Raw genomic sequence first — 27104 nt, forward strand, 5'->3', positions numbered from 1 at the left:
AAGCCTAGATTTCTGCCATTTCAGTTATACAGGAAATTATTTCTCCCTGGACAAAAGCTGTTTCTATCTCCAAAGGAGAAACTTTTGAACTTTCCTGTCAGATGCTGAGCAGTTTGTTAGGGTCATTCTGTCTTTCTTCCGACCTCTGGACTACTTCCAAGATTGACATAATTAACTATTCTTCACTGTTTCCCCAAATAAACCTGGGCTGCTTTGGCTGACCCTAGTAGGATCCCCAGTACCCCATATGGTCCCCCAAGTCCACCAGGAGTGATCCCAAAGTCCCGTTGTTCATTGATTTGCTTGAGGCCTCTTCCCTCAAAAAAAAGGTAGGGAGGTACTACTAGTTTAGGTTGAATAGATCTCTGATACCTTAGACTCACATGGAGAAGTTTAGCAAATGCAGAAGCAGGGCAGATGTTTGTGCTGTTGTTTTGTTTTTGAGAAAAGGAGAGGCCTGCTTCAGGGTCATCTTTTATAAAATTGTGGTAGCCTACAGTCTCCAGTTGGAAGCTTTTCTAGGAATCCATATAAAAAGAAATGAAGTCTAGGGGCTGGAGCCATAGTAGGTTCTGTCCCAGGTTCTGTTCCCAGAGCCCATCAGGAGTGATTCCTGAGTGCAGAACCAGGAGTGAGTGCTGAGCACCGCTGGCTGTGGCCTCAAAACAAACAAACAAGCAAACAAAAACAAAAAGATATGAAGCCTGACTCTTTTTTATTAAAAAATATGATAGTCACTAATTTCTGGGGTAGTGAGTTGTGGGGGTGAGAGTCATACCCAAAGGTGCTGGAGCCACTGGTGTGTGGGAGACTGGGTAATGCTAGGGATTGAACCCAGGCCCCTGTGTGAGCCAGGCATGTGCATCTCTCCCAGATAGGCTTACTACACATGTGCATGTGTGTATACACAGACACACGCTGAGGTCTTTGAGCTTTGTCTCAGCCCAATAATTTTTTTGAGGGATAGAGCAAAAATTTCTTATGAGAGTAGGTATTATTAAATACTTAAATACATTATTGCCTTTATTTATTTATTTTTTTGTGCTGCTGGGGATTGAACCCATGGCTCATTCTTGCAAGATACACACCTAACCACTGACCACATCCTTGGCCCACATTACTGCTTTTAGTACCCAACTCTATTAGATAGGTTCTTCTTATCATCATCATCTCTCCTTTAGAGTTAAGGAAATGAAGTCTGAGAGAGGGTGACTAATTTGCTTACAGTCACATATCAGTAACTAATGAGCTAGAAATATTGATAGCCAGAGAACTGCTTCAGTGAAGGAGTCTTATCAGATTTAGTTCCAGGAACTGGACTTCTGGGAAAGAGGAATAGTATCTGTGAGCTGATTCCTGCCTATTGAGCCCCTTGTTCTGGGGCTAAATGCTGCTGTCCGGGCAGCCCTCATACTTCCTTTTCCTAAAAAACATGCACTGTTTTCATTCCAAAGGCAAAGAATCTAGGCAGGAGCCATTCCAAGTTTGGGAATGAAATTAAGCTCTGAGCCTGCCCTGCTCCTCAGGCCTCCAGAACTAGATGACCACTCTGGTACTTAGAGAAACAAATAATAACTGCAGAACCAGGGATGTAGCTCAGTGGCAAAGAGATTGCCTTAGACATGTAAGCTCAGGATTTGAGCACTGGATTTGATCCCTAGGACTGCAAAATAAAGAAATAAAACTAAACAAAAACCCGGGGGATCTGGCTTAGTGTCAGAGTGGCCTGTCTTACATGTGTGAGCATTGGGTTTCATCCCTGATACTACAAACAAATAGCTGCACACAACAACAACAACAACAACAAAAAATATGCACTCTCCCAGACAGGCTTACTATGCATGTGCATGTGTGTATACACAGACACACACAGACATACTCACACACACCCTCTTCCTCCTCCTCCTCCTCCTCCTCCTTCTTTGACAGCTGCCATAGTCCACATACTATCCTGTCCTGTTTTACTTTAATAAGCCTGGGTTGCCAGCTACCAGAGAACTTGTCTTTACAAAGTTCTGCTATTTTGGGTGAATAAAAGTGATGCTGGCAAGGGCTGGAGCGATCATAACAATGAATGAGGCACTTGCCTTGCACATAGCCGATTCGGGTTTTATTTGAGGTACTAAATGTGTTCTCCTAAGCCCCACTAGGAGTTATCTCCGACCACAGATGCAGGTGCAAGCCCCGAGCACCACCAGGTGTGGCCCAAAAACCAAAAAAAAAAAAAAAAAAAAAGAAGAAGAAAAAAGAAAGAAAATTAATGTTAGCCTGGAGAAATAGTATATAGGTTAAGGCACTTACTTGCTCTGCAGGCAGCTAATAAAAAGACAGATTTCAAAATGGTTCTTTGAAACTGGAAGGCATTTTTATTCTCATTTAAACATTTTTAAGAAGGTCCAGTATAAGGCATATGCTTGTCTGTTGTCACACAATCCTTAGAAGGCAGGCCTTATTTGTAGGCAGGCTGCCTGCTTTTCTTAATTTTCTTGCTGACTGATCACTGTCTTCAGGATGTTCAGTATTCTGTGGTGATGGAGTTAGGCAAGGTGTGATTGCACATTTTACACATATTTGCTTATTTAATGCAACTAATACTATTTTTTGAGCTCCATCTCTGCTAGATTCTGTTAGGACTATTACATTAGGTGAAATTTGGCTCCACATTAATGCTGCTACACAGAGAATCAGACATGTCATACTGTTGGCTTTTGTCTAGAGGCTACTTTTAGAGAGAACACGATTTCAGTGAAGAATTGACACCCTAATGGTATAATTTTAGGAAGTTGGGTAATGGGAGGATGCAATAAGTGTATTTGACAAAGGAGGGAGTGGGAGGAAATGGCGCCTGTGATGTTTTTACCTAGACATTTAGCGCCACCGTGTGTACCTTAAAAAGGTTCAATTCACTAGGAAAAAGTTGGCAGAAAACTGCAACTTGTTAGCAGTATGCTTGCTGCCTAACCATTTTTCCTTCCCTACCTACCTGTTATTGTGTATATCTCAAGCACTCACAACTGAGTACATGGAAGTGTTTTTAAAAGTAGATTTGGTTGTGTTTATGCCTCTTCTATTTTACCTAATTAACTCACTGCTTAGTGATCTTCTTGGGTCCTTCTTGTTCTGTAATAAAGTCAATCATTTCTCTGTACCTATAGTCTAAGATACACACACACACACACACACACACACACACACACACACATCTTCATCTTTCTTCATTATCCTTTCCCCTCTTGTGTGATCCTCTAGTGATTTGGTGGCTCCCTGTTAAAGTAGAAAGACCTGACAAAGGCTTAAGTCCTTTGCTTCTTCCAGAGAGATTATCAAGCTCTGCTATTTTCTTCTTGGTCTAGCCCACTTCTAGCCTTCTCTCAATCCTTTTATGCAGAGTTGATCACTCCATCTTTTGAACTCATCTAGCACCTCATAGATCTCTCCATGGTAGCTTGTAAACTGTGTGCAATTATATGTTTACATTGTCAGGTTTTTTTTTTTTGAGCCATAGCTGGTGCTGCTTGGGGACTTTCCTGTGGGTATTGTTGCTTTCATGCCCAGGGGACCATGTAGTGCTGGGAATCAAAGCCAGGACCCCCTTAATGTGTTCCAGTCCTTCAAGACCATCTCCTTGGCCTTATTCCTTTTTTTTTTCTCTCTCTGCAATTATTTCCCTTCTTTAAGCCTCAACACATCTAGTCCATATTTTTATTTGTTTGGGGTGATACCTGGCTCTATTTAGGGTTTACTTGTGACTCTGCACTCAGGGACCACTTCAGAGGGTTCAGGGGTCCATATATGATGCCAGGGATTGAACCTGGGTCCAGTGTACGTAAGGCCAGTGCAGAAACCCTTTATCTCTCCTCATCTACACATCTCTTCCAGATTGATAATGATACACGATCTCATCGACAGAGAGAACAAATATGAAATACCTTGTAAACTGGCAGTTTTATAATTGTAGAATATCAGACACTTAGAAAAAAAACTTTGGGGGGCCTCCCAACCAGTGCTCATGGGTCCTGGGCCTCTCCTGGTTTTACTTGGCCAACCAGGCCTTAAAGTTTATGCTCAGGCCCAGAGATATGGCATTGTTCAGTTAAGTGATGCCGGGGGGAATCAGGGCTACACCAGTGGTTGTTCAGTGTGTGTGTTTGTAGAGAAGGGGGGAGTGCCAGGATCAGACTAAGGTCTCTGCACACACAAGACATGTGCCCCTGACAATGAGAAAGCTCCCCACTCCTGGAGGGCACTTTAGAGGGAGGATTTGGACACCAGGAATCTAGCCTTCACTGCCTTGATTATTGGCAGCAAAATGATGGCCAGTGTAAGAATTATGGTAATAAACTATGGTTTCTTTTGGCCCTCAGCTAACTTAGAGCCAGGTAACAGAACAGGGAGAGTATGTGCAAGTGTCAGAGTCCTCATTTTCCTCTTCGGTACATGAGCTGTAGTATGTCGGTGCCTAGCCTTCTCTGGCTCCCTGCATCACAGCCCCACTTCATACCCCCAGGCTGCACAAGGCCCAGGAGGAACACCGCACCGTGGAGGTAGAGAAAGTTCACCTGGAGAAGAAGCTGCGTGATGAGATCAACCTTGCCAAGCAGGAAGCCCAGCGGCTGAAGGAGCTACGGGAGGGCACCGAGAACGAGCGGAGCCGCCAAAAATATGCTGAGGAGGAGCTGGAGCAGGTAGGACACCTCCCAGGGACCTCGGAGAGAGAGGGTGAGGTGCACAGCCTAAGGAAGGCCTGTCTGAAAAGTTTCACTGCTAGGAGTTTGAAGCACAGCCTCAAGAAAAGCTTCAAGAGCCAGTTGATTCAGAAAGAGCCGTGGAAATGTTGGGGGGAAAAATCACTGATTTTCAAATTATACAGGATAATAGATCATGACAGTTACCTGTTCCTTTTATTAGGATATTATATAAAATATACAAATGGTAAAAAACCACAATTGGCATGCTTTTAACTACGTAACCGTATATCCACTATCCAGATCAAGATATAGAACACTTTAAGAGGGCTTACCTTATTGTTTTTGTTAGTAATATTCCATTGAAAAGATACTTAGAATTATAGTCATAAACTTTGTGTGTGGGGGAAGGCGGGGGTGTTTCTTCCCTAGCCTAGGAGTGCTTTCAGCAACATTTGGCCAGCTGGGCTGGCAGGTCAGCACGAGGCCTGAGGTGGCCGTTCATGTTCACACCCTGTGGTGCCAGGACAGCCGGGGCTACCCCGTCAGTGCTTGTGGGGGCTTCCACAGTCATACCTGTGAAACTCTAGAGGCCCTGTGGTACCAGGGCTCGGACATAAGCAAGCCATGAGCCCCAACCTTGGGCTATCTTCCCAGTCCCTTGAAACTATTTTTTGGGGGGCTTGACATCAGCATTAGGAATAACAGGGTTTTATGGACAGTTGAGTGACAAAATAGTGACCAGAACCATATTTCAGGATTCTCCAAGTGCTTTCTCTGCATTGTGACCCAATCACAGATCCCAGCACTCAGAACATAGATTTGTTGAGCTGACTGGTGCCTGAGGAGAACAGGGAAGATAGCTGAGGTTGATGGCATCATCAGAAGCTGGTGGGTGGGGACAGAGGCTGTTGTCCAGTAAGAAAGAAACAAACGAGTGTCACATTGACTTCAGGTTGACACTATGGCTATGTGACCTTGAATAGGTTACTATCCTTCCTGGAGCTTCTATAGCGGACACAGAGAATAACCCTTGTCCTTTCTTCCTCTTGGGAGAGTTGTAAAGCTTACGTGAAACAGAATTCTGGAATAGCATGCAGAGGCATCGGAGTGGGTCCTGGTCATAGTAAACACTCACATCCTCTTGGCCGCACAGGTTCGGGAGGCCTTGAGGAAAGCAGAGAAGGAGCTGGAATCGCACAGCTCGTGGTATGCTCCGGAGGCCCTTCAGAAGTGGCTGCAGCTGACACACGAGGTGGAGGTGCAGTACTACAACATCAAGAAGCAGAATGCTGAGAAGCAGCTGCTGGTGGCCAAAGAGGGGGTGAGCCCTGCCCTCGTCTCTCCTCACTGCCTGCCTGCCTCTGTCTGTCCTGCTTCCTCTCCATGTTTCCTCATCCCTCCTGTTGAACAGAGACATCCTGCTCTGGTTCTCTTTCTTTCTGAGGAACAGCTCCTGATAGCTCCTCAAGCTTCTGGAAGCAAGAATGAAGGTGTGGGGGGGTATTTCCCCCACCCCCAGCCGCCTTTTGGGAAAGATGAAGCAAGTAGAGGAGCTAGAAATAGGGGGCTCTGCCAGCCCCGCCTGCCATGGTCAACTCCTTCCTGGTACTAGTTACCCTTGTCTTTCCCTGTTCTCCTGCCTTCCCTTGCCTTCCTTTCCTCCTTTTCTCCCATAGCCCCTCTCCCTTAGACAGCCAGCACTGATGAGGGGACCCTCCCCGCAGGAAGGCATTTATCATTTGTCCCCCTTCCAATCCCTGCTCTCATCTTTGCAGGCTGAGAAGATAAAAAAGAAGAGGAACACACTCTTTGGGACTTTCCATGTGGCCCACAGCTCTTCACTCGACGACGTGGATCACAAAATCCTAACAGCTAAGTAAGCAGTGCCTGTTGCCCAGCTCCTGTCCTGCCCACCCCATTCTCAGCGTTTGAGGGTATGCAGGGCTGCTGGCCTGTTCCTTTATCGGCAGGGGGACACTGGTCTCCTGCAGCAGCTCTTCACGAGCAACCCCCCTGCTCTCAAATGTATTATTTAATTGTGTTTCTCACCTACACAAATCCCTGCAGCGTGTCCCTCTGAGAAAACGCCTTGTTCCGTGGGGTCTCACATCCACATGGGGCCTGCACTTCTCTGTTTCCAGGCAAGCTCTGAGTGAGGTGACGGCGGCACTTCGGGAGCGCCTGCACCGCTGGCAACAGATCGAGATCCTCTGTGGCTTCCAGATTGTCAACAACCCTGGCATCCACTCACTGGTGGCCGCCCTCAACATAGACCCCAGCTGGATGGGCAGCTCCCGCCCCAACCCTGCCCACTTCATCATGACTGACGACGTGGATGACTTGGATGAGGAGATTGTGTCACCCTTGTCCATGCAGTGTAGGTGACCTTCTGGGTTGGGTGAGGGGAGATAATTGTGGTGCCCAGGTCAAGGAATGGCTGACAGCTGCCATGCTTACATGGCTCTTGGGCACGTATGAGGGGCAGCGGTTAGCCTCCGCTGGTAAAGCACAGTATGCAGCAGGGTATCCTTGGGTAACGTCCGTCTGGTGGTTTTTCCTTGCTAATGTGCTCTGTCTACCCATCTGGATTTATTGTGTTGTGTCTCCCTTCATGTTCTCTTGTTTTAAATCCCTTTATTTTTCATTTCACTTCTTATCTAATTTTATAAAAATAATCTTCTTTATGAGTTCATAATGTAAAAATGATACTCATTTTGACTTTTGCCTTGATTTTTTTATACTCCTTTTAATTGCTAAACTAGACCAATGAAGAAATGTCTCTCTCCTTCTCTCTACCTTTTTGTATGACGCCCCATAAAGCAATGGCCTCTGTAAGGGACAGAGCATGTAAATCCTCAAGCTGGAAAGACATTCTTATCCAGGAGACCTCTCCTGCACAATAATGTCTGACTTTCCCTCCGAACTCCTGGACCTCACCCCTGTCCTGGCCTTCCCTCTCACTTTTCTCCCTTGCTCGTGATGAGAGCTGAGTAGAGCTGGGTCAAAATTCTATGGGAAGGGGTGATGGGCGAAGTGGCATATAAGGTGTCAAGCAAGTGCCAAAGGTAAGGTATAGGTAAGGTACCTACTTTGCACCCCAGTCTGGTCCCCTTAGCCCCACCAGGTGCCGGAAGTAAGCCCCGAGTACCACGGGTGTGCTCCAAACAAAAGCAACACAAACAAAAAATTTGGTGGGAATTTTTGAGTGACTGAAAGAATTTACTTCTTACTGTCCCAGTTGAATTTTCCCCTGGACCAGAGAAGAGTTCTGTGGAACTGTCTTAAGTACAGGGAACAGATTGCCATGGTAAAGCTGTTCTCCGAACACTGCCTGCCCCCTTCCTCCTCCCGCCTTTTCTCTTTAAACAAGTACAGAGGGATGGCAGGAAGTAGGGCTTTGATTAGAAGCTCACTTTCAGAAAGATTCCAGCGTAGTGAGATTTGTAAATTTTTAAAATGGTAGTTTGCCTTGGTCAAGCCTTTTTGTATCTCTGGTCTCATACCTTGTCAGGACTTTAGTCAACGTCCTATTCCCAAATTTAGGATTTCTGACAGACGAAGCTTGATGTTGATATATTGATCTAGGTAGGTTCCTATGTTCACTAGGTTGGGAGGAACCTTGATAAGCTCTGAACTACCCACCCTTCAGCATGTGGTGGCCCTTCCCTTGTCCACTGATGGGCAGGCGGAAGCCCTCCATAAATCAGATTCTCTTCTCCTTTTGGCCTGGCTGTTGGACCTAGATGCTGCCTGGCTGATGGGGCGTAGGTTCAGTGACCGCTCTCTCTGCTCCACATCCGCCGGCTCGGATGATCAGTCCCTCTGGAAATATCCGGGTTTGGAAGCCCCTTTGGGGCTTTTATTTTTCCAACTTTGGGAACTAAACCCACTCTCCTATCCCACGGGCCCTTCTCCTGCTTGCCTCACGCCCCTGCCTGGTCCCCCTGTTCCTCAGCACTGTCCCTACTAATTACCCGGAGGGGTTCGGGCGGGAGAAGAATCAGCCTGTCAACTCAGGGCTGGAGAGAGCATCCAAGGGACGGAAGGCTGGGGCTTCCTCCTCGCCCAGCCTCCTCCTTCAGCTCAGTGAGATGTCTGGGTGACCCTTCTTTCAGCCTAGCTGGAATGAAGAGGAAAGGAAAGATCCTCTCCCCTTACTCTGTTTCATGTTTCAGGCTTCTTTTCCTCGCTTTTGTGTTCTATACATCTTTCTCGTCAGCCTCCTTTCATACTTCTGAAGGCCGTCAGACACTTTCTCTCTCTCATCGCCCTTCCAAGGCTTCTGTCACTCTTCTTCTCTGACACTTCCCCCCCCCCCTTTAATCTTAAAGGAAAAGGCAGGACAGCCTATCTAGGTAGAATGAGGAAGCCATGGTATGAATCTGTTTCCAGTGAGGATGGAGGGTGAGCCCGTGGGGGATGCTCCAGTACATCCTTATCACTTGGTACCTGTGTTTCCCTTCAGAGGGCATGGTGACCATCACCTGATTTGCTGTGTGATTCAGGGGCTGGTTATTTCTTGTTAATGTGCATATTAGAGGATGGGAAAAAAGTATAAATATGAACATAAAAATATCCACAGACCATGAAGTCTCATGGTAGATTGCCTGCTTCTCATGTTTGAGGCTCTGGGTTCACTCCCTGGCTTCCTCCTCTCTCACAAAAAGATTATCCATAGTCCCACTATATTTTCAGCTTCTCTTTCAGCCTTTTGTCTGAGGTTTTTCATGTGGCCAAGACAATCCCCACTATTTAATACCACAGATTATGTCAGATATATTAAATACATTATTTTGAAGCCTCACAATATCTCTGTAGGATTTTATAAATTAGGAATTAAAAAATAAATTCATATTTTATTTTATTAATTGATTTTTTTTTGCCTTTTTGGGTCACACCCGGAAATACACAGGGATTACTCCTGGCTCATGCACTCAGGAATTACTCTTGGCGGTGCTCAGGGGACCACATGGGATGCTGGGAATTGAACCCAGGTCGGCTCCGTGCAAGGCAAACACCCTGCCTGCTGTGCTATCACCCCAGCCCCAATATTTTATTTTATTTTAAAATTTCCCCCACTTTACTTAAATGCCAAGGTTTACAGGGTTGTTTGTGATGCATTTGTCACGATCATTCAATATTCCACCAATCAGTAAGGAAGCTGCTCAAGGTCACGGCTAGAAGCAGGATGGTTTGGTTTCAAATGCTAGTCTTTTAGATTCCATAGATCTAATCTTTCATGTTATACAGCTGTTTCTTTTACATAGACAATTTCAATAGATAATTTTCCCTAAGGTTTTAAAAATCTTTTCATAAGCAGCATTTTTCATAGCTCTATATAGTCTGCCAGTAACTACTTTACCATTTTCCTACTGTTCCACCTTTCTGTTTACCTTCACACTATAATAATGTGGTGAACAAGTGTACTTACAAATCCTTGTCTAAATTGTGAATTACTTCCTGGAGTGGGCTTTCTGGAAAGGCTGGTTCTTAGTGCTCTCCCGGACCTCACTCCAAACCCCTGTCCTGCCCTATCCTGCCTGTGTCCTCCCACTAACTGCCTCGCCTCCTCCCTCTATGGTAAGATTGGCCTTAGGTTCCCTTCCACTGGAGTTGCCACTAAAATTGACCCGGGCACATCATCTTCAATCTCCCCTTCCCCATAGGACCCTGGGGCGGGAGGTTTTGGGGAGGAGATGCCCCATTCACTAGTGTGGGCTCAGAGTGGCCCTCAGCAGGCATTTCTCTGTGGGCAAACCTGCTTCTCTGCCAAGCCCAAGTACCTTGGCCCTGGCTCACATTTTCTGCCCTCTCCTTACAGCCCCCAGCCTGCAGAGCAGCGTCCGGCAGCGTCTGACGGAGCCACAGCATGGCCTGGGATCTCAGAGGTTGGTAGAGGGTGAGACCGGCCACTACTTGACAAGCCGGGTATCTCTGCGGCGAATGCGCAGCCTTTCATCTGGACAGTCTTTCAGTTCTGAAGGCCGCGGGACCAGCTCTCCGTCTGCCTCTGCTGCTTCTTCCTGTTCCTCTACCACCTCCACCACCACCACTTCCACCACCACCACCACCACCACCACCACCACCATCAATACCGTCCATGTCCACCCTGTTTATTACCACCACAGCACGTCCTATTTCCTCCAGATGGATCCCTACCCTGACCTATCCCCTCCTGACAGCAGCGCTGTGATGCCTGGGTATTCAGAGAGCTTGGGGTACCAGCTGTCTCTCTTCTCTTTCTTCCTGCCCTCTCTGCTGCTTTTACCCCGGCCTCTGCCTGCTGGCTGCTGCTGGTCAGATGTGGGTGTGTGTGCAGTGGGGCCTTTTCTCCTGATAGTGCCCTTTCCCAGCCCTTAAAGTCAACCTAACTCCCCACTTTTATTCATTTCTCTGTGTTTGGGGTTTTCTGGCCCCAAAAATGAGTAACTTCCTCCCTTATGGCCTTCTAGCACTTTTATCTAAACTATACCTTACACCGGTTACGTCAGTGGAGTTCTCACTTCCTTTACTCTGTCAGCAAAAAGGTTTGATACTTCTCCAGTACCAGACTCTGCTGTGCATGAGGATTCATAGATGATAAGATACAATCCCAGTTATCCATTGTCGTCTGGGGGCTGGAGAAATAGTACAGGGATTAAGGTGCTTGCCTTGCATACAGCTGACCCCAGTTTGATACCTGACACTGCATATGGTTCCTGGAGTACTGCCAGGAGTTATCCCGGAGCACACAGCCAGGAAGGAGTAAACCCTGAGCACCACCAGGAGTGACCTCCAAACAAAAACAAAACAGAACAGAAAAGAATTGCAGTCTGGTCTGGGAGAGGTACATAAATAATTATGGAACAATTTGATAAGTGCTACAAGGCTACGAAGGAGGGAGTGACTAACTGTGTGTCCCTGGGTAATATGCTGCTCAGAAGAGATGACGTTTGTGCTAACACCTTGTGTGCAGGGAAGGACAAAGTGTATTCTAGGCAGAGGAAGTACATTCAGAAGCATGGGGATTCAAGAGACTATGATATATATATATGTGATTAGAAAATTACATATTTGCTGGTGGGAGGGAGTAGCACCCATAAGAAGATGAATTGCTAATGTAGAGGTTCCCAAGCTTATTTGGCCTATTGCCCCTGTTTGGAAAGAAAAAAAACAAACGGGGGGCCAGAGCAGTAGTACAGTGGGTAGCTGTTTGCCTTGCACATGACTAACTCAGGTTCTATCCCTGGCAACCCATATGGTTCCCTGAGCACCGCCAGACGTAATTCTTGAGTACAGAGCAGGAGTAACCCCTGAGCATGGCCAGGTATGGCCCCAAAACAAACAAACAAATTTAACTCAGTAATCCCACTGCAGATCTGCCCTCTTTAAGCCAGGAAACAGAAAGCGCCTCCCTGTGGCACTGACGTCTACTACTGTTCCCACAAATTGTTCCCCTGCCTCCTGGGGCCAGTACTGCTCACTTGGGGAAACACAGCTAAAAGGCATTGAACACTGTAAGAATTGTCGAAAGGCTTTTTCCTGCAGTTTTGTCTGGCAGCTGCAATGACTTTCCTGGCTAATACTTCAAGGGTAGGCTCATAGTGCTCCTGCCTGCCAGGAACAAGTTTAGGTGACCCTCAGAAAGCCCCTTCCTCTAGAAGGATTTCTCATCTCTGAAGTTTTCACCATATCTGTTTGGAACTCTGAATGGCAACCTGCTTACCAACTTACTGATTCCTTTTGGTCCTGCCTCCCTCTGGATGGTTGTCCTGGGGGTGTTGCTTCTCTTTCATAAAGGAACTGCCTTTACTAGCATTACCATTCAGCAGAACTGCTCATTTTCATTTCCATCTTCATTTTCATCTGAAAGCTTCCACAGGGAGACTGCGCCTCCCAATACTGAAGGACTTATTTGGCTTCGGGGCACTAGGGGGTGCTGTGAATCTTATGCTCCAAGGTCCAAACAGGGCAGTGGGAGGGAGGGTGGAGGGAGGTACCTGCATCCACCTGGCCTGTTCACTGCTTAATTTTCTTTTGCACCATGCACCAGAGGATCGTCTCTAAAGGCAAACAGGCTCTCTAGTAAGGTTAGTAGCTTGGGATGGGAGCCCAAGGCAGTCTAGCATTTGGGGAGGGATACCACAGGCCTGAATGTCTCTTAAGAATGTCTCTTAAGAACCTGGCCTCAGAGGGCTGTTTTTTCCACTCTTATATCTACCCAGGTCTCCTTCTGCGTGGTTTTCCCCCTTGCTTTGGAAGTGTTAGTTTTCAGTTGTTAGAAGGGAAAAAATGGCATGTGGTCCTGGATAATTGAGTTTGGGAAGACCCCAGTCTCTCGATCTGTCTTCCTTAGCATTAAAAAAACAGGCTTCTGGAGGCTAGAGTCTGGTACAGTACAGACAGTACAGTGGGTAGGGTGTTTGACTTGCATACAGCCGACCTGGGTTTTACCCTCGGCATCCTATATGGTTCCCCGAGCACTGCTAGGAGTAACTTCTGAGCATTGCTGAGTATGACCTAAAAAATAAACAACAAAACAAATAAACAAAAAAAACCATAATAGTATTTGGGACCAGAGTGATAGCACAGAGGGTAGTGTTTGCCTTGCACTCAGCCAACCCAGGTTTGATCCCCAGCATCCCATATCATCCTTTGAGTATCACCAGGAATAATTCTTGAACACAGAGCCAGAAGTAACCCCTGTGCACCACTGGGTGTGGCAAAAAAAAGTAGGCTCTGAGGATCCATACCTCTTTAGTCTAGAGGTCCCTGTAGCTGCTCCCCAGAACTTCCTTGGCATCTTGCTAGTTCATATGTATGTGGAAATGGCAGTCATATGGAGAGGATCATCTTTGGGGCTTTGCGAAACCAGGGCATATTTAAATAGAAGCAATGGCAGCATCATATCTATGAAATCAAATAAAAGATAGAATATTGGCAAATATTAAAGTATGTGAGTAAAATAATATTTCTAGAATGAAAGCTGTAACTGAAATTGTTGTCTGCTGCCCCCTTTTTCCAGGAGGGTTTGGCCCATGAACCTTTATGGGGTTCACGAAGGTAGGGCACCTAGATCGTTGTTACCTACTAAGAATGAACACTGCAGTAGCCACGAGTCAACCTCCAGCTTTTGCCTGGTTTAGGAGCCTACTGCCCTCCTTTACTTTTGCCCATAGCTTCTTTCCCCCCCCCCCCAAGTCCTGTGATATTTTATTTTTCCTTTCTCACTCACGGCTCTTTCCCTTTGGCAGCCTGACCTGGATGTTTGAACACTCCCCTTAGCCCTCTCCTTGCCTCCGTCATGGGTTTTTAGGCTGGGGGGAATGTACAATGTAGAAGCACGGTGGAAAGATTAGCAGGGGCCTCTATATCTATTTTTCTTGTCTCTAGAGCAAGAGGAGTGGCATCTGGAATTGTTTCCTGGCCTTCTTAGGAATAGCCAGTTCCCTGGAAGGTCTTGAACTTCTGGACTAGCCTCTGTGTGTGCATGTCCAGTGTGCAGTGCCTGTAACACAGCCTTGCAAAGAAGCCTCTGTTGGCTGGCCCACAGACGGGCCTTCCAGCTTGACAGGCCTCATCAGACCTCCTGCACGATACTTCTGCATTTCTCCGTGACACTTCCTCCATGATATTTCTGCATTTTTATGTGCTTTGCCAATATTTGTCCTCCAAACAGTCTCACAAGATAAAGTGAATTGGTATTATCTTCATTTGCTAAATTTGAGGGCCAACCAAGTTAGATGACTTGCCTGAGGTCACAGGAAGCCGTAGGACACAGAAACAGACCTTATGACTGCTGGAGTGAGGTTCTTCCGCAACCTGCTCCTTTTTCTGCAGCCTCTGCCAGCAGAACTCTGCAAAGACTCCACCCTTTCTGGAGAATTTGGTATGAAGTCTGAAACACTTCTGTGTGACACCATCCCTCCCCTGTCCTTTGAATCCTGTGAGAGGGTTTGAAAGAGGCGGTATCCTGGCCTTTTGGGTGAGGGATTGTTTGCAAGGCTGTTCTAACCCTTCCTCCTGAGCCTGCATCAGGCCCCCTCGCTGCATGTGCCCTGTCCCTGGAGGCCTGACCCGGGTAGGTAGGATGTAGTCTAGGCAGAATAGGGGCAAGTGGGGGAGGAAGCATGGAAGCAATATGTGGGTTGTGTTAGTTTAGGGTCCTAAAAACATCTAGCCAAGTATGAAAAAGTGGAGATTTTTATTGAGAAGGATGCCTGTGGGGCTTAGACCTGTGGGTGTACTAGTTTAGCAGCTGGGCATTCATCAGGCTCAGGTACGAGGAAAACCCTGTGCCAGACAGATAGGATGAGTTATATTTGTTTGTTTCTTACTGTTGTCTCATTTTCTCTTCCCATTACTTTCTCCTTTCTCTCTTCCCTGGCCCTTATTTTTACCTTCTCCTTTTGCTTTTCTTTCTCCCCAATCTCACATTTTCTATCTCTTATCTCTCCCCATTCCCTATTTTTGCCTCTGCTCAACCTCTACGTGTGATGTACTTCCTTTCCTCCTGTCTTTCATTCCTTTCTTCAACTACCTGTTCATCTTATTCTCTCTCCTTTACCCATTTTGCCACCCCCATCTTCCTGCCTGTTTTTGTTTTCTCATCTTACCCCTCTGTTTTTCCACTTTCTTCTGCCCCTCTGTATGCTGCCCTGGCTTCCTTTGCAGGGATTTGACCCATTCCGATTCGGAGTCCTCCCTCCACATGAGTGACCGCCCGCGCCTGGGAACCAAGCCTCCTCAGATCCGCGCTGTGGATGAGGCTCTCAGTGCCATGACTTCCAACGGCAGCCAGCGGCTGACTGAGGGCATCCACCCCGGCCCTCTGGTGGAGAAACTGCCTGACAGCCCTGCTCAGAGCAAGAAGACACTACTGGCGCTGAACCATGGGCTGGCCCACAGCCTGATGGAGCTGAGCTCCTCAGCCCCACCTAGTGGTTCTCCACCTTTGGATTCTTCCCGTTCTCACAGCCCCAGTTCCCCAGACCCCGACATGCCATCTCCAATGGGGGACAGCCGAGCCCTGCAGGCTGGCCGAAATACACGCATTCCCCACCTGGCTGGCAAGAAGGCAGTGCCTGAGGAGGATAATGGCTCCATTGGCGAGGAGACAGATTCTAGCCCAGGCCGGAAGAAGATTCTGAAAATCTTTAAGAAGCCTCTTAAAAAGTAGGCAGGCTGAGGGTGGTAGCGATAAGACAGTGTGTCCTTCCCTGGACTCCTGCCTGCCCTTCCTCCCTTCCATGCTACTTGGCCCCTGGAATGGGGCTTGGGAGGGGCTGGCCCAGGGGCCTGAGCACTGTACATACATGCCCCTCCTCATTCTTGGGTTCTTCAACATTATTTATTAACTGACCACCATGGCCTGCCTGCCCTCCTCCCCGCCCACGGGCTGCTGTCGTCACTCCCTTCCACTTCAGTGCATGTCTTAGTTGCTGTACCCTCAGCTCCCAGCTCCTCCTATGGGGTCCAGCTTTTGTCTCTGATGTCCCAATTTTGAGGTTTGGTTTATTGTTTCTCTCCGTGTCCTGCTTTCAGGCTCCTCCCTCCCGCCACTCCCCCAGCTTCCCCTAGCTGCTGGTGGGGAAGATAGGGGTAACTCCGACACCTGTGCCTCAGATCGGCCCTCCCCTCCCTCCCCCCCATGATGGTTCTGTTTAAACATCCCGGCATAGGGCCTAAATATTTGAGGTTTGTTCTCCGGAAGTCTGATGGGCCAGAGAGAACTTTGCTCTGGGTCTCCCACAAGAGAGATCCATGGAGAAGTTCCCTTCTCAGAGAACAAGTCATTTGAGAGTTTCAGAGGCCAGGCTACAGGATAGACTGGGAGAGACTTCTCTAAGCTGGAGGATGAGTCACAGGCTCGTCACTCACCCTTTCTCTCCCCTGTCGTCCACACCTGCCTCTCTCTCATCTCTGCTCCAACACCACAAGACCGTTTGGACGAGGTGCTGCCCCTATCCTCAAGCACCAAAGCTCCTGGGGCTCAGGATCCGCCCAGGAACCACTGACATGATACCAGGATCTAAAGGGGCAGGGCACTGGCGCTGCTGGGCAAGGGTATTGATGCTTTTGAACCAAAAGACAGTTTAGAATTGAAAAAAGAAAACTGAATTTCCCAAGTGCCTGCACCACATACTCTCCTTGTCGGACCCCATTGTCATGTTATTAATAGCCTGGACCAGAGGCTCAAAAAGAACACAGCCAGTTTAGGGAAGGGGGTGGCAAAGCAAGATGGTGTAGGTGAAGGCGGCTGTGTGACCACTTTCCCCCACCCCACCCTCCAGACAACTCTGTCCCTTACCTGTTTTTGCTATGGCTGTAAAGGTATTTTCCCTCTGCCCTATTCCCTGCCATGCCTTTGCCCTTGGGTCCTACTCTGGACCTTGGGTAGGGGTGCCTGGGGCTGGTCTTAGGAGGGTGCTAGGCTATAGACTGCCTTGTACCCCCTGGGCACCCTCACATGGGTTTTTCTGTGTTATTTCATAAGACTATTTGAAGTCCAATAAAGCATGTAGAAGATTTTAACCTCTGCTGGCTTTGACTCTAATTGTGTTCTTTGTGCCTCTGTAGAATCATAGACAGGGTATAAAAAACTTGTTTCTCCTTAATCAAGTGAAAAATGAATTACATGTATCAGACATTCTCTAGGGAGAGTTACCAGATAAAAGGATACCAATTACACTTGAATTTCAGACAAACATATATACATATTTCCAGGTATACACGTATACACTGAAATCAGGCAGCAGGTAATGATGCCCACTGTCTCCATTCTTATTCAGCTTTGTATTAAAAGTCCTGCAATAGCAGTCAGGCAAGAAAAGGAAATCAAAGGAACCCAAATTAGGGCCAGAACTATAATACAGCAGGTAGGGTGTCTGCATGCGGCCCACCCAGGTTTGATCCCCAGCATCCTGTATGGTCTCCCAGGCACCGCCAGGAGTGACTCCTGAGTGCAGAGCCAGAAGTAACCCCTGAGCATCACCAGATGTGACTCAAAAAGCCAAAAAGAAAAAAAGTATAAACTAGAAAAGAGGAAGTCGGATTATCTTTATTTGCAAATGACATGATAATATACATTGGAGACCCTGAAGATTCTACAAAAAAGCTCAGAAACAATAAACCAGTACTGAAAAGTGACTGGCTACAAAGTTAACGCACAAAAATCCTATATAGAAAAAATAAATCAGAGGAGAAAAAGATCAAAGAGTGTATCCCACTTAAAATCGTGTCCAAAAGCATCAGGTACCTGGAATTAACAAGAGGTGAGAGACCTATACTATAAAGACTTTAAAACACTCAAGAAAGAAATTGAAGATTTAAAAAAATGGAAAAATATTCTATTCTCTTGGATAAGAAGAATCAACATTGTCAAGAAAGCATCCTACCTAAATTACTATATGGCTTCAGTGTAATCCCTATCCAAATTCAGACAACATTCTTTAAGCTTAAACATTCAATAATAAAGTTTGTGTGGAATCATAAGGACCTCAAATAGCCAAAACTGTACCGAAAAATAAGAAACAGGGAAGCATCTCATTACCTAAATTGAAACTATACTGTAAAGCAACAGTGATCAAAACAGTGTGGTATTGGACTAAGGATAGACTCTGACCAATGGGTCAGAATAGAATACCCAAAGACAAACGCCATACATATGGTCAGCTAGTTTTTGACAAAGAAGCTGAGATAATGAAAAGGAATAAATATAGCCTCTTCGACAAATGGTGCTAGGAAAAGTGGGTAACCACGTGTAAAAAATTAAAGCTGGATCCATATCTCCCATTTTACAGAAAAGTCCATTCAAATTGGATCAAAGACCTTGAGATAAGATCCAACTTATAAAAGTACACTGAGGAAAATACAAGCAGATCCCTCCAAGAACTGAACTCCAAAGGTGTCTTCAGTGATACAATACTACTGGCAAAGGCTATAGAATCAAAAAAAAAAATGGGACTACAATACAAATTAAAGTATTTCTGTATGGCAAAAGAAATGGGCTAGGGGCTGGAGTGATAGCACAGCGGGTAGGGCATTTGCCTTGCACGCGGCTGACCCGGGTTTGATTCCCAGCATCCCATATGGTCCCCTGAGCACGGCCAGGGGTAATTCCTGAGTGCAGAGCCAGGAGTGACCCCTGAGTATCGCTGGGTGTGACCCAAAAATTTAAAAAAATTTAAAAAAAAGAAATGGGCTAAAACTAAAAGCTGAATGGAGAAAATATTCACATTCAACATATCAGATAAAGGGTTGATAGCCAGATAATATAAATTACAAAGATCATCAACAACACAAATTTTTAAATTAAAGTTACCAAAAGATGAAGAGAGGAAATGAACAGGGAATTATCTAAGGAAGACAAATAGATGTTCAACAGGCACATAAAAAAATACTCATCGTCACTTATTAGGGAAATCCAAATCAAGATGACAATGAGATATCTTAAGCCAGTGAGAATGTCACATTTCAAAAACACTGGGAACAGTCTGTTTGTGGGGGTGTGGTTAAAAAAAGGAGCTCTCATCCACTGCTGGTGGGACTGTCATGCAGTTCAACCCCTGTGGAAAACAGTATTTAGAGTTCTCAGTAAATTTAGAATTGAGCTGCCATATGACCCAGCAATTCCACTTTTGGGTATCTACCCTCAGAACAGAAAAACATTCATTTGAAAAGACATATGCACACCATGATTTATTGTTGCACTTAGTACAATAAGTACTAAGAACTAAGTACATTTGCTGTGGTGAGACCCCTCCAAATTCTACAATACTGACATCCCATTAGGAGCAGTATCAGATGGAATAAGATGGGAAAGTAACATAAAGGCCAATTACACTCAATAAACAATAATAATAACAGAAGGCTCAACTAGCAAGGAACAGCTTACTAAAACCTCAGACAAGGACTTAATGACCCCCATGATGAGATACAACAATTTTCACGAAGTTTTTTTCACTGAATTATTTTTGATAATTCAATTAGCCATTTAGTTGTGACAAGCAATATAAAATAGATTATTTTGTGTCTGCTAAGGGGGCAGGCTTGGGAGGCGATTGGGAAAATGGGGATAACAGTGGAGGGAAGGTCACACTGGTGGTGGGGTTGGTGTGGGAATGCCTATAACAACTTTTTATGAACAACTTCATAAACCAGTGTTTAATTAAAGAGGGGAAAAGATGCCTGTCAAGATGCAGGTTAGGAGGTGGGGTGCGGTGGTAGAGAATCTAGGAAAACCTGTGGAGGGAAGTTGACATTGGTGGTTGGATCAGTAGTAGAACACTGTTTCTGTCTCTTTTTTTTTTGCTTATTTTTTGGGTCACACCAGGCTCATGCTCAGGGGTTACTCCTGGATCTGTGTAGGATAACATTGGATTTGTCCTTTTAGCCTTGCCGTGGGGAACTTAGTTTATCTTAAAGTAGTGTCCTTTGTGTATGGACACAAGAAGACAGTTAATATTATGCTTTGTAACTTGGGAGCTGATTGACTCCAATAATATTTACTCCTGGGCATCTGCTTTCTCAACTCAGTTGCCCTTAGTTCCTAGCACCCAAAAGCAGGGTCCCAACGAGGAACAGAATGGACCCAGGGCAATCTGTGAGCTACCCTGGCATCTAAATGGGCCAGGCCAAAGCGCCACAATACTCAACTATAAGTTGAGAATATGCTAGAGCGATAGCACAGCGGTTGGTCGTTCACCTTTCACGCGGCCGACCCGAGTTCGATTCCTCCGCCCCTCTCAGAGAGCCCGGCAAGCTACCGAGAGTATTGAGCCCGTGAGTCAGAGCCTGGCAAGCTACTCGTGCGTATTGGATATGCCAAAAACAGTAACAATAAGTCTCTCAATGAGAGACGTTACTGGTGCCCGCTCGAACAAATCGATGAGCAACGGGATGACAGTGACAGTGAAGTTGAGAACATGGTCATAGACAAATGCTGTCATGATCCAAAAGTAACGACGAGACTAGGACCCTGATGGGGCTAGGAAGACTAACCCCTGAAGACTGTGGTCTGGAATATATAGTGAATATCCTCAGGAAGAACCAAACTTTAACTCTGATATATCTCTTACTGTGCTCATACAGAATGACACTGCTAGAAATACAAGAAGTAGATTTACTGTAACTATTTAAGTGGATTACTAGTTGAGGAAAGAAGAAAGCGACAACCCTTGTTTGGATCCCACCCTTGAGCGGATCTCCTAGTAATCTGGAGTAATCTCTTTAGATGAGATTTTGTTAATCTGCTGGAGGAGTGGTTTTACCCCTCTTTGTTGATTTGTTAATGTTTAACCCACCTTTGTGTCCCCGCCCTATGTGATTGCTATATAAACCAAGACTGGGGGGGCGGGGAGACAGAAGCAGCAGAGAAGACACAGCAAGGAGAAGACACAGAAGCAAGAAGACAATGAAGCTGGAGAGAAGACACAGATACAGAGACAGAGGTCGGGAGAGACTACAGAGACAGAGATAGAGACAGACAGAAGAGAGCACAAGGTGAAGCCATCCTGATCCGAGAAAAAGAGAAGCTCCGAGAGCCCTCAAACAACACAACACATCACATCACCCATCCCGAGTGTGCTCGTTTGGAATTTTTTACAGATCTGCATTCAGGAGTCACCCTGGCCATGCTCAGCGGACCATATGGTATGCGAGGGATCCATCCCTGGTAGGCTGCCTGCAAAGCAAACTGCCCTACCCCCTGTACTATCTCTCGGGCCCCTAGAACACTGTACATCTAAATCTCAATTATGAATAACTTTGTAAATCATGGTGCTTTAATAATTTTTTTTTAAAGGGCATCAGGGATAGTTAAGTGGCCAGGGCGCTTGCCTTGCACACGGTGGACATAGGGTCAATCCCCATTTGCCCCGAGTCAGCGCCCCAGGGATGGGGGTGGGGGTTGAACCCTGAGTTCAGAGACAAGAGTAACTCCTGAGAATTGCCAGGTGTGGCTTCCCCCCACGCCCCCAAAAGGAAAAGCCACAAATTGAGAGAAAATGTTGAAACCCACTTATCTGACTCATGTACTGAATTCGCAACTTTCAATTAAAAAAACCAAAAAACACTCCATAAATCCATTGACGGAGAAAAGTTTTTTTGGGGGGGGCGGTAGAGGGGAGTATCAAATTTCGGGCACTTCCGCGGGCGTGGGGCGGGAATCCACGCCGGCGGGCTCCGCGCGCCCTGTCCGCCGGCAGACCCGGGCTTAGCCACGCCCTCCACAGCGGTGGGCTTCCGGCCAGCCCGCGCTCAATGCAACGCTGACACTCTCAATATGGCGGAGCCCTAGCCGCCGCCGCCGCCGCCGCCATAAAAAAAAAAAAAAATATGGCGGAGCCTTGCGCAAGTGCGGGCTTGTCACACTCAACATGGCGAAGATTTGCTCTCCACCAGGTGGCGTAAGCGAAACGTCCCGGAAGCTCCGTCGCGCGTTTTTGCGTTTGCCGTGGCGGGAGCGAGAGTTTGGAGATTCGCGCCTCTGCGCTGAGTGGCAAAGCGCGGACCCGACCGCAGTCCGGTCCCTGCCGCCTTCTGGAGCCGCGCCCTCCGCTCGCTGACAGCCGCGCTCTGTCCCGCCGCCACCTGTCCCGTAGCCGCGTCTCCGAGCCCGGGGTCGCCTCAGCCACTGGCCGCGATGCATGTGATCAAGCGAGGTGAGAGGCCGGGGAGCGGCCCCTGGGACGCGCGGGCTGCCGCGCCCGCCCTCCTTCCCGCGCCGCGGGCCGCGCTTCCCGCCTCGCCAGCGCGGCCGGCCGCGGGGCTTCCCGCCGGCGCCCCCGGCCCGCGCCCCCGCGCTTTCCCCGCGACCCCCCGACGAGTCACCGGGTTCCGGGGTGGGCGAGGCCGGGGGGGGGGTCGTCGGGGGAGGGTTGTTTCCGCTGCCCCCTCCCCCCTCCCTGCAGTCATTCATTCCGCGCGCGTTCGCCCGCCCCGGGGAGACCTGGCGGCGGGTTCGTCTGGGAAGTTTCGCCCGCGCCTGGACGCGGCCGGGTGGGGTCGTCGGCTGGAGCCCGGGAACAGACCGGGAGCCAGGAAAGTCGCCAAGTCACAGGCAGAAAAACGGGGGAAAGCATAGAAGATGCTTCATAGGATAACTTATTATTGTTATCTTTTTGAGAAGCTGCGGCTGGCGGACCGGGTCGAGCCGAATCGGCTGTGTGTCCTGCACGGCTGCCCCCGGATGGATTGGAACAAACTCCGGCCAGATACCTGCCCCGGCCCTGAAACTTGAACTTCCTCTGGGCACCTTATTGTGTTTTACTTGTAAATGACTTTTATTTATTTCAGGCGGGGTTTTAGGGCTACGCCTGGCACGCCTGGCAGTGCTTAGGTTTTGCTCCTGGCTCTGTGCTCGGGGATCACTCCTAGGGGTGCTGGGGACACCATGGAACAAGGGGACACCATGGAACAAGGGCCAGCCATGTGCAAGGCGCGTAAGCCTTACCCACTGCCTCCCCTGCCCGGGGCACCTTGTTTTTCACCAGGGGGGCTGGAGAGGTAACACAGGGGTTAAAGTTAGCACTTTTGTGCACCGAGTTCCAACCCCCAGGGTGGCTGAGCACCCCCTGGAGTGATCCCTGAGCATCCCCATGTGATCTATAAACAAACACCCACGCAGACATTCCAAATGGTCAGTTAACCGTAGGGTGTTGGGTTTTCGGTAGAGTTATTAACCAGATGGATAATTTTGTGGAAGGGTTATTTGGAAACAGTTGGTTGAGGTATGTAGTAGGCACTTGGGGAGCGGCAAGAGATGGAACTTCTGTCCATGGCAGGCACTTGGTTCTTTTCTCATCTTCTGGGTTTTTATTTTATATTGCTTGCAAACCAGAGTTCTTGACCAAGACAGCTTCCTGGAATTTGCTCTGTGTGTGGGGATGTGGTGTCCCTGGCTCCCTGGGGAGTTTGGGACAGAGACCAACTGTCCTTGCCCTGCTGATAAGAGATATGTCATGGAGTATCTTGCCTGGACATCTCGAAGGTCCAGAGCTGATATTTTCAACAGGCTGTGCCCCAGTAGACTTTTTTGGGGACCTGCTTTGTGCTAGCCCTTTGCTTGGCTATGTGAAGTAGTAACTAACACAGGAGGTCCTTCCTGCTTTGAAAGAAAGTAGAACATAACGTTTGGAGAACTGAATGAGAAGCGTACAAACATGTTCTGTTAAGCAATACAGTTAATTTCAAATCTGCAGTTGCTTGATAGATACGTGGTGGACTGGGTGTTTTGTCCACTAGGTTTCCTTTCACAGATGGGGGCTTTTGTTCAGCACAGCTTATAGCATAGGCTCTCCCGTGAGTAGATACTCAAAAGAATGAATGAGAATTTTTTTTTAATATAGGACTACTGCTGTTTATTCAGCCACTGATTATACTGACTGGAGCAGGCGTGAACTCTGCATTACTTTATTTTTTTTAGTTTTAAAAAATTTAAAATTTTTCATAATTGTTCACAATAGTTGCTTACTTTCAAGTTGTTAACAAGAATTGCCTACATTCAATATTTCAATCCCACCACCATTGCACCTTCTCACCACCATTACTTTGACTCTTCCCACCACCATCCCAGTCTGCCCCTTAGGCAGATGCTAAGTAATTTATTTTATATTACTTGCCATGAATAGTATGAGGTGTCACACGACTGTCAAAGTGGCCATGAACTGCTGGAATTCTAAAATTTTTAAGTATTTGGGGTCCAGAGCCATCTCTGGTATGCTGCTCTCTCTCTTCAGAGATTAATTTGTGAGTCTCTGAATCATGGCCATTAATGGGCTTAAATGGTGCCCAGAGGCAGTTATTGGGCGTGACTTCCAGGAAACCAGAAGGGGAGGGAGATGGGAGGAGGTTGCCTATCTCAGACACCTGGAGCCTGTAGTTCTCAGTCACTGGTCCCACATACCTGAGTTTTTTAGCAATTCTCATGCGTGGGGGGCTTAGGATGACCCTGTGAAGGTTGACTGTGAGTGTGGCAGCAATTGGGTTCTGGAGGTTTTGAGGCTACTGGGGTTCATTTGGGGTAGGCAGAGGGACACACCTGCCCCCCTCCAAGATGCCTGGGTGAAATCAGCCTGGCACAAGGAGGAGGGGGAGACAGCTTTGTGATGTGCTGCTCTCCTCTGAGAGAATGAATGAGAATTTCACTTATTTATTTATTTTTAGTTGGTATGGGCAACACTCTGCATTGCTTAGGGCTTACTTCTTGTTCCGGTGTTCAGGGGTCCCTCCTGGTAGGACTCTGGATCGTATTGGGTGCAGGGGATCGAACCCAGATCAGCTTCGTGGAAGGCAGGTGTCCTGCCCACTAAACTGTTGCTTGAGCTCAAGAATAACTATATTTAGAATGAATGGTGGGTAGATAGGCAGACAGGGATCTGGTTGTGTATAGTGTTTAGGCATAGCCAAGAACTGGAGGGATGGATGATGGTGAGACTCTTAACAGTATTTTGAGAATATCATTTCTCAGAATTTCCCTACGCCTCATTTTAACTGTGAGACCAAAATATTTAGTGTGCTTATTTTATTGAACTTGTGAGTGAGAGATGAGCATCCTGTTTTTGATCTCTTTAAGGGTGAGATACGGAACAATGAAGATGCTTTCAGAAGACTAACAAAGATCAGTTGAGTGGTTGTGGAATGGTTAAAGCCTATGTTGAAGTTTCTTTGGGGAGAGGGCGCACCTGGGTTGTGGGACTGAGGTGTTGGTAGCTGGGATGGAACCTAATGCACCTGGCTCTTCCAAACGCCCACATTTGCTTCGCCTCCTGACTCATCTGTGGCCTTGTGATGAAAAATTGCAGCATTTTGGTACACTTTGAAATACTGTAGTTGAAAAAATGGATTCTACAACAAGTTAGAAAGGCAAGGCTTACTTTATTTTTCTCTCAGAGAATGTAATCCCTGTGGTTCGCTATTAAAATCTCCCATTAAAATCTTTCTTGCATTTAGCGAGGCTTGTTAATACACAAAACTATATCTAGATTTATTTATTCTTCATTTTCTAATGTGCTCTGGGTTTCTCGCAGTTTTGGCTTGTGAGTATAGTAGCAGATTTGCTCGTTTTTGTTAGTTTTACTTTTAATAATTTAAAAAGTAGTTGGCAGTCACCCTACAATTACTTTCTGAATGTGCTAGTATCTTGCTAAGCACTATAAGGGAAAGAATAGAGAATTTAACTTCATTTTCAAAGGTCTTGTAGTTAAGGATGTAGGAACAGTTCATATGAAAATTGTTCTATGATTATGGAGTTATAGGACTATTTTATCTGCTATCTTGAGCTGTTTTTCCTAGCAGGAGAGTAACTTGGCACAAGGTGATTAAGGTTAAAAAAATGAAAAGTTAAATGCAGTGTAGCCATTGAGTTGTAATCTGTGTATTGGAATTAGGGTTTTACAAGTTTGAGTTGTAATCAAAGCTTTGCAATTTACGTCTTGACTGTATGTTAATAAGAAACAAATTTCAAAAATAATGCCTTCTTGTGTTCCTTTTTTTTCTTTTTGTATGTAGGCCATACCCAGCAGTGCTTTAGATTTACTCTTGACTCTGCTCAGGCATCATTCCTGGCGGTACTGGGATATCCAAACTGGGGTCAGCAAGCCAAGAGCCTTATCTCCTTAAGTATCTTTCCCGCCCCGAAGTAATACTTTCTAAACAAAGCGTTTCTTTGCATGGTTTTATTTTTCAGATGGTCGCCAAGAGCGGGTTATGTTTGACAAAATTACCTCTAGAATCCAGAAGCTTTGTTATGGACTCAATATGGAATTCGTTGATCCAGTAAGTAAATAAAATGACTTTGTATCTTGAGTAACTTGCATTTTATGATTTTTTTAAAAAAAACTTGTTTCTGGGGGCCGGAGCGATAGCACAGCGGGTAGGGTGTTTGCCTTGCACGCGGCCGACCTGGGTTCGATCCCCGGCATCCCATATGGTCCCCCAAGCACTGCCAGGAGCAATTCCTGAGTGCAAAGCCAGGAGTAACCCCTGAGCATCACTGGGTGTGACCCAAAAAGTAAAAAACTTGTTTCTTTTTTTGGTCAATTTTTTCGCCTTTTATTTAGACACCTTGGTTTGCAGAGTTTTGCCAGATACATTTGTTATAGGCATTCAGTATTCCAGCACCAATCCTACCACCAGTGTGACCTTCCCTTCACCACACTGTCCCCATTTTTTCAACCACCCCCAAGTCTGCCCCTTTGCAGGCACAGAATAATTTATTTTATATTGCTTGTTACAACTAAATGACTACTGGATTATAAAAAATACTCTGGTAAAAGAAACTGAAAATTGTTATATCTCATCATGGGTCATTAAGCCCTTGCTTGAGTCAAGTTTTACTAAGCTGTTTCTTGCTAGTTGAACCTTCTGAATTATTGTTCATTGAGCAGTTGTTGGCTTTTATGTTTCTTTCCTATCTAATTCCATGTGCTCCTACTG

The 27104-nt window shown here is 46.6% G+C and overlaps 2 protein-coding genes across 5 annotated transcripts in view; both read left to right on the forward strand.

Annotated features, from left to right (window-relative positions):
* The window catches only part of STIM1 (stromal interaction molecule 1), a 196064-nt gene extending 178858 nt beyond the window's left edge, over positions 1 to 17206 (forward strand). The window contains exons 7-14 of one of the 3 annotated variants that reach the window (XM_055141676.1): positions 4508 to 4685; positions 5842 to 6009; positions 6464 to 6564; positions 6830 to 7065; positions 10510 to 10576; positions 12721 to 12757; positions 14061 to 14124; positions 15342 to 15484. In XM_055141676.1, the coding sequence (XP_054997651.1) occupies positions 4508 to 4685; positions 5842 to 6009; positions 6464 to 6564; positions 6830 to 7065; positions 10510 to 10576; positions 12721 to 12757; positions 14061 to 14124; positions 15342 to 15349 (859 nt within the window). In that variant the 3' untranslated portion in view covers positions 15350 to 15484. Of the gene's footprint in view, positions 1 to 4507; positions 4686 to 5841; positions 6010 to 6463; positions 6565 to 6829; positions 7066 to 10509; positions 10577 to 12720; positions 12758 to 14060; positions 14125 to 15341 lie in introns of all 3 variants that reach the window. The other 2 variants (XM_004618220.3, XM_004618219.2) reach the window with 2 other exon arrangements.
* Positions 17207 to 21975: 4769 nt separating this feature from the next.
* The window catches only part of RRM1 (ribonucleotide reductase catalytic subunit M1), a 48215-nt gene continuing 43086 nt past the window's right edge, over positions 21976 to 27104 (forward strand). Inside the window, exons 1-2 of one of the 2 annotated variants that reach the window (XM_004618221.3) lie at positions 21976 to 22330; positions 26356 to 26444. In XM_004618221.3, coding sequence (XP_004618278.2) covers positions 22312 to 22330; positions 26356 to 26444 — 108 coding nt within the window. In that variant the 5' untranslated portion in view covers positions 21976 to 22311. Of the gene's footprint in view, positions 22331 to 22921; positions 22941 to 26355; positions 26445 to 27104 lie in introns of those variants that run through there. The other variant, XM_055142933.1, reaches the window with a different exon arrangement.

This window comes from Sorex araneus, chromosome 6 (assembly GCF_027595985.1).
Source record: "Sorex araneus isolate mSorAra2 chromosome 6, mSorAra2.pri, whole genome shotgun sequence".
Lineage (NCBI taxonomy): Eukaryota > Metazoa > Chordata > Mammalia > Eulipotyphla > Soricidae > Sorex > Sorex araneus.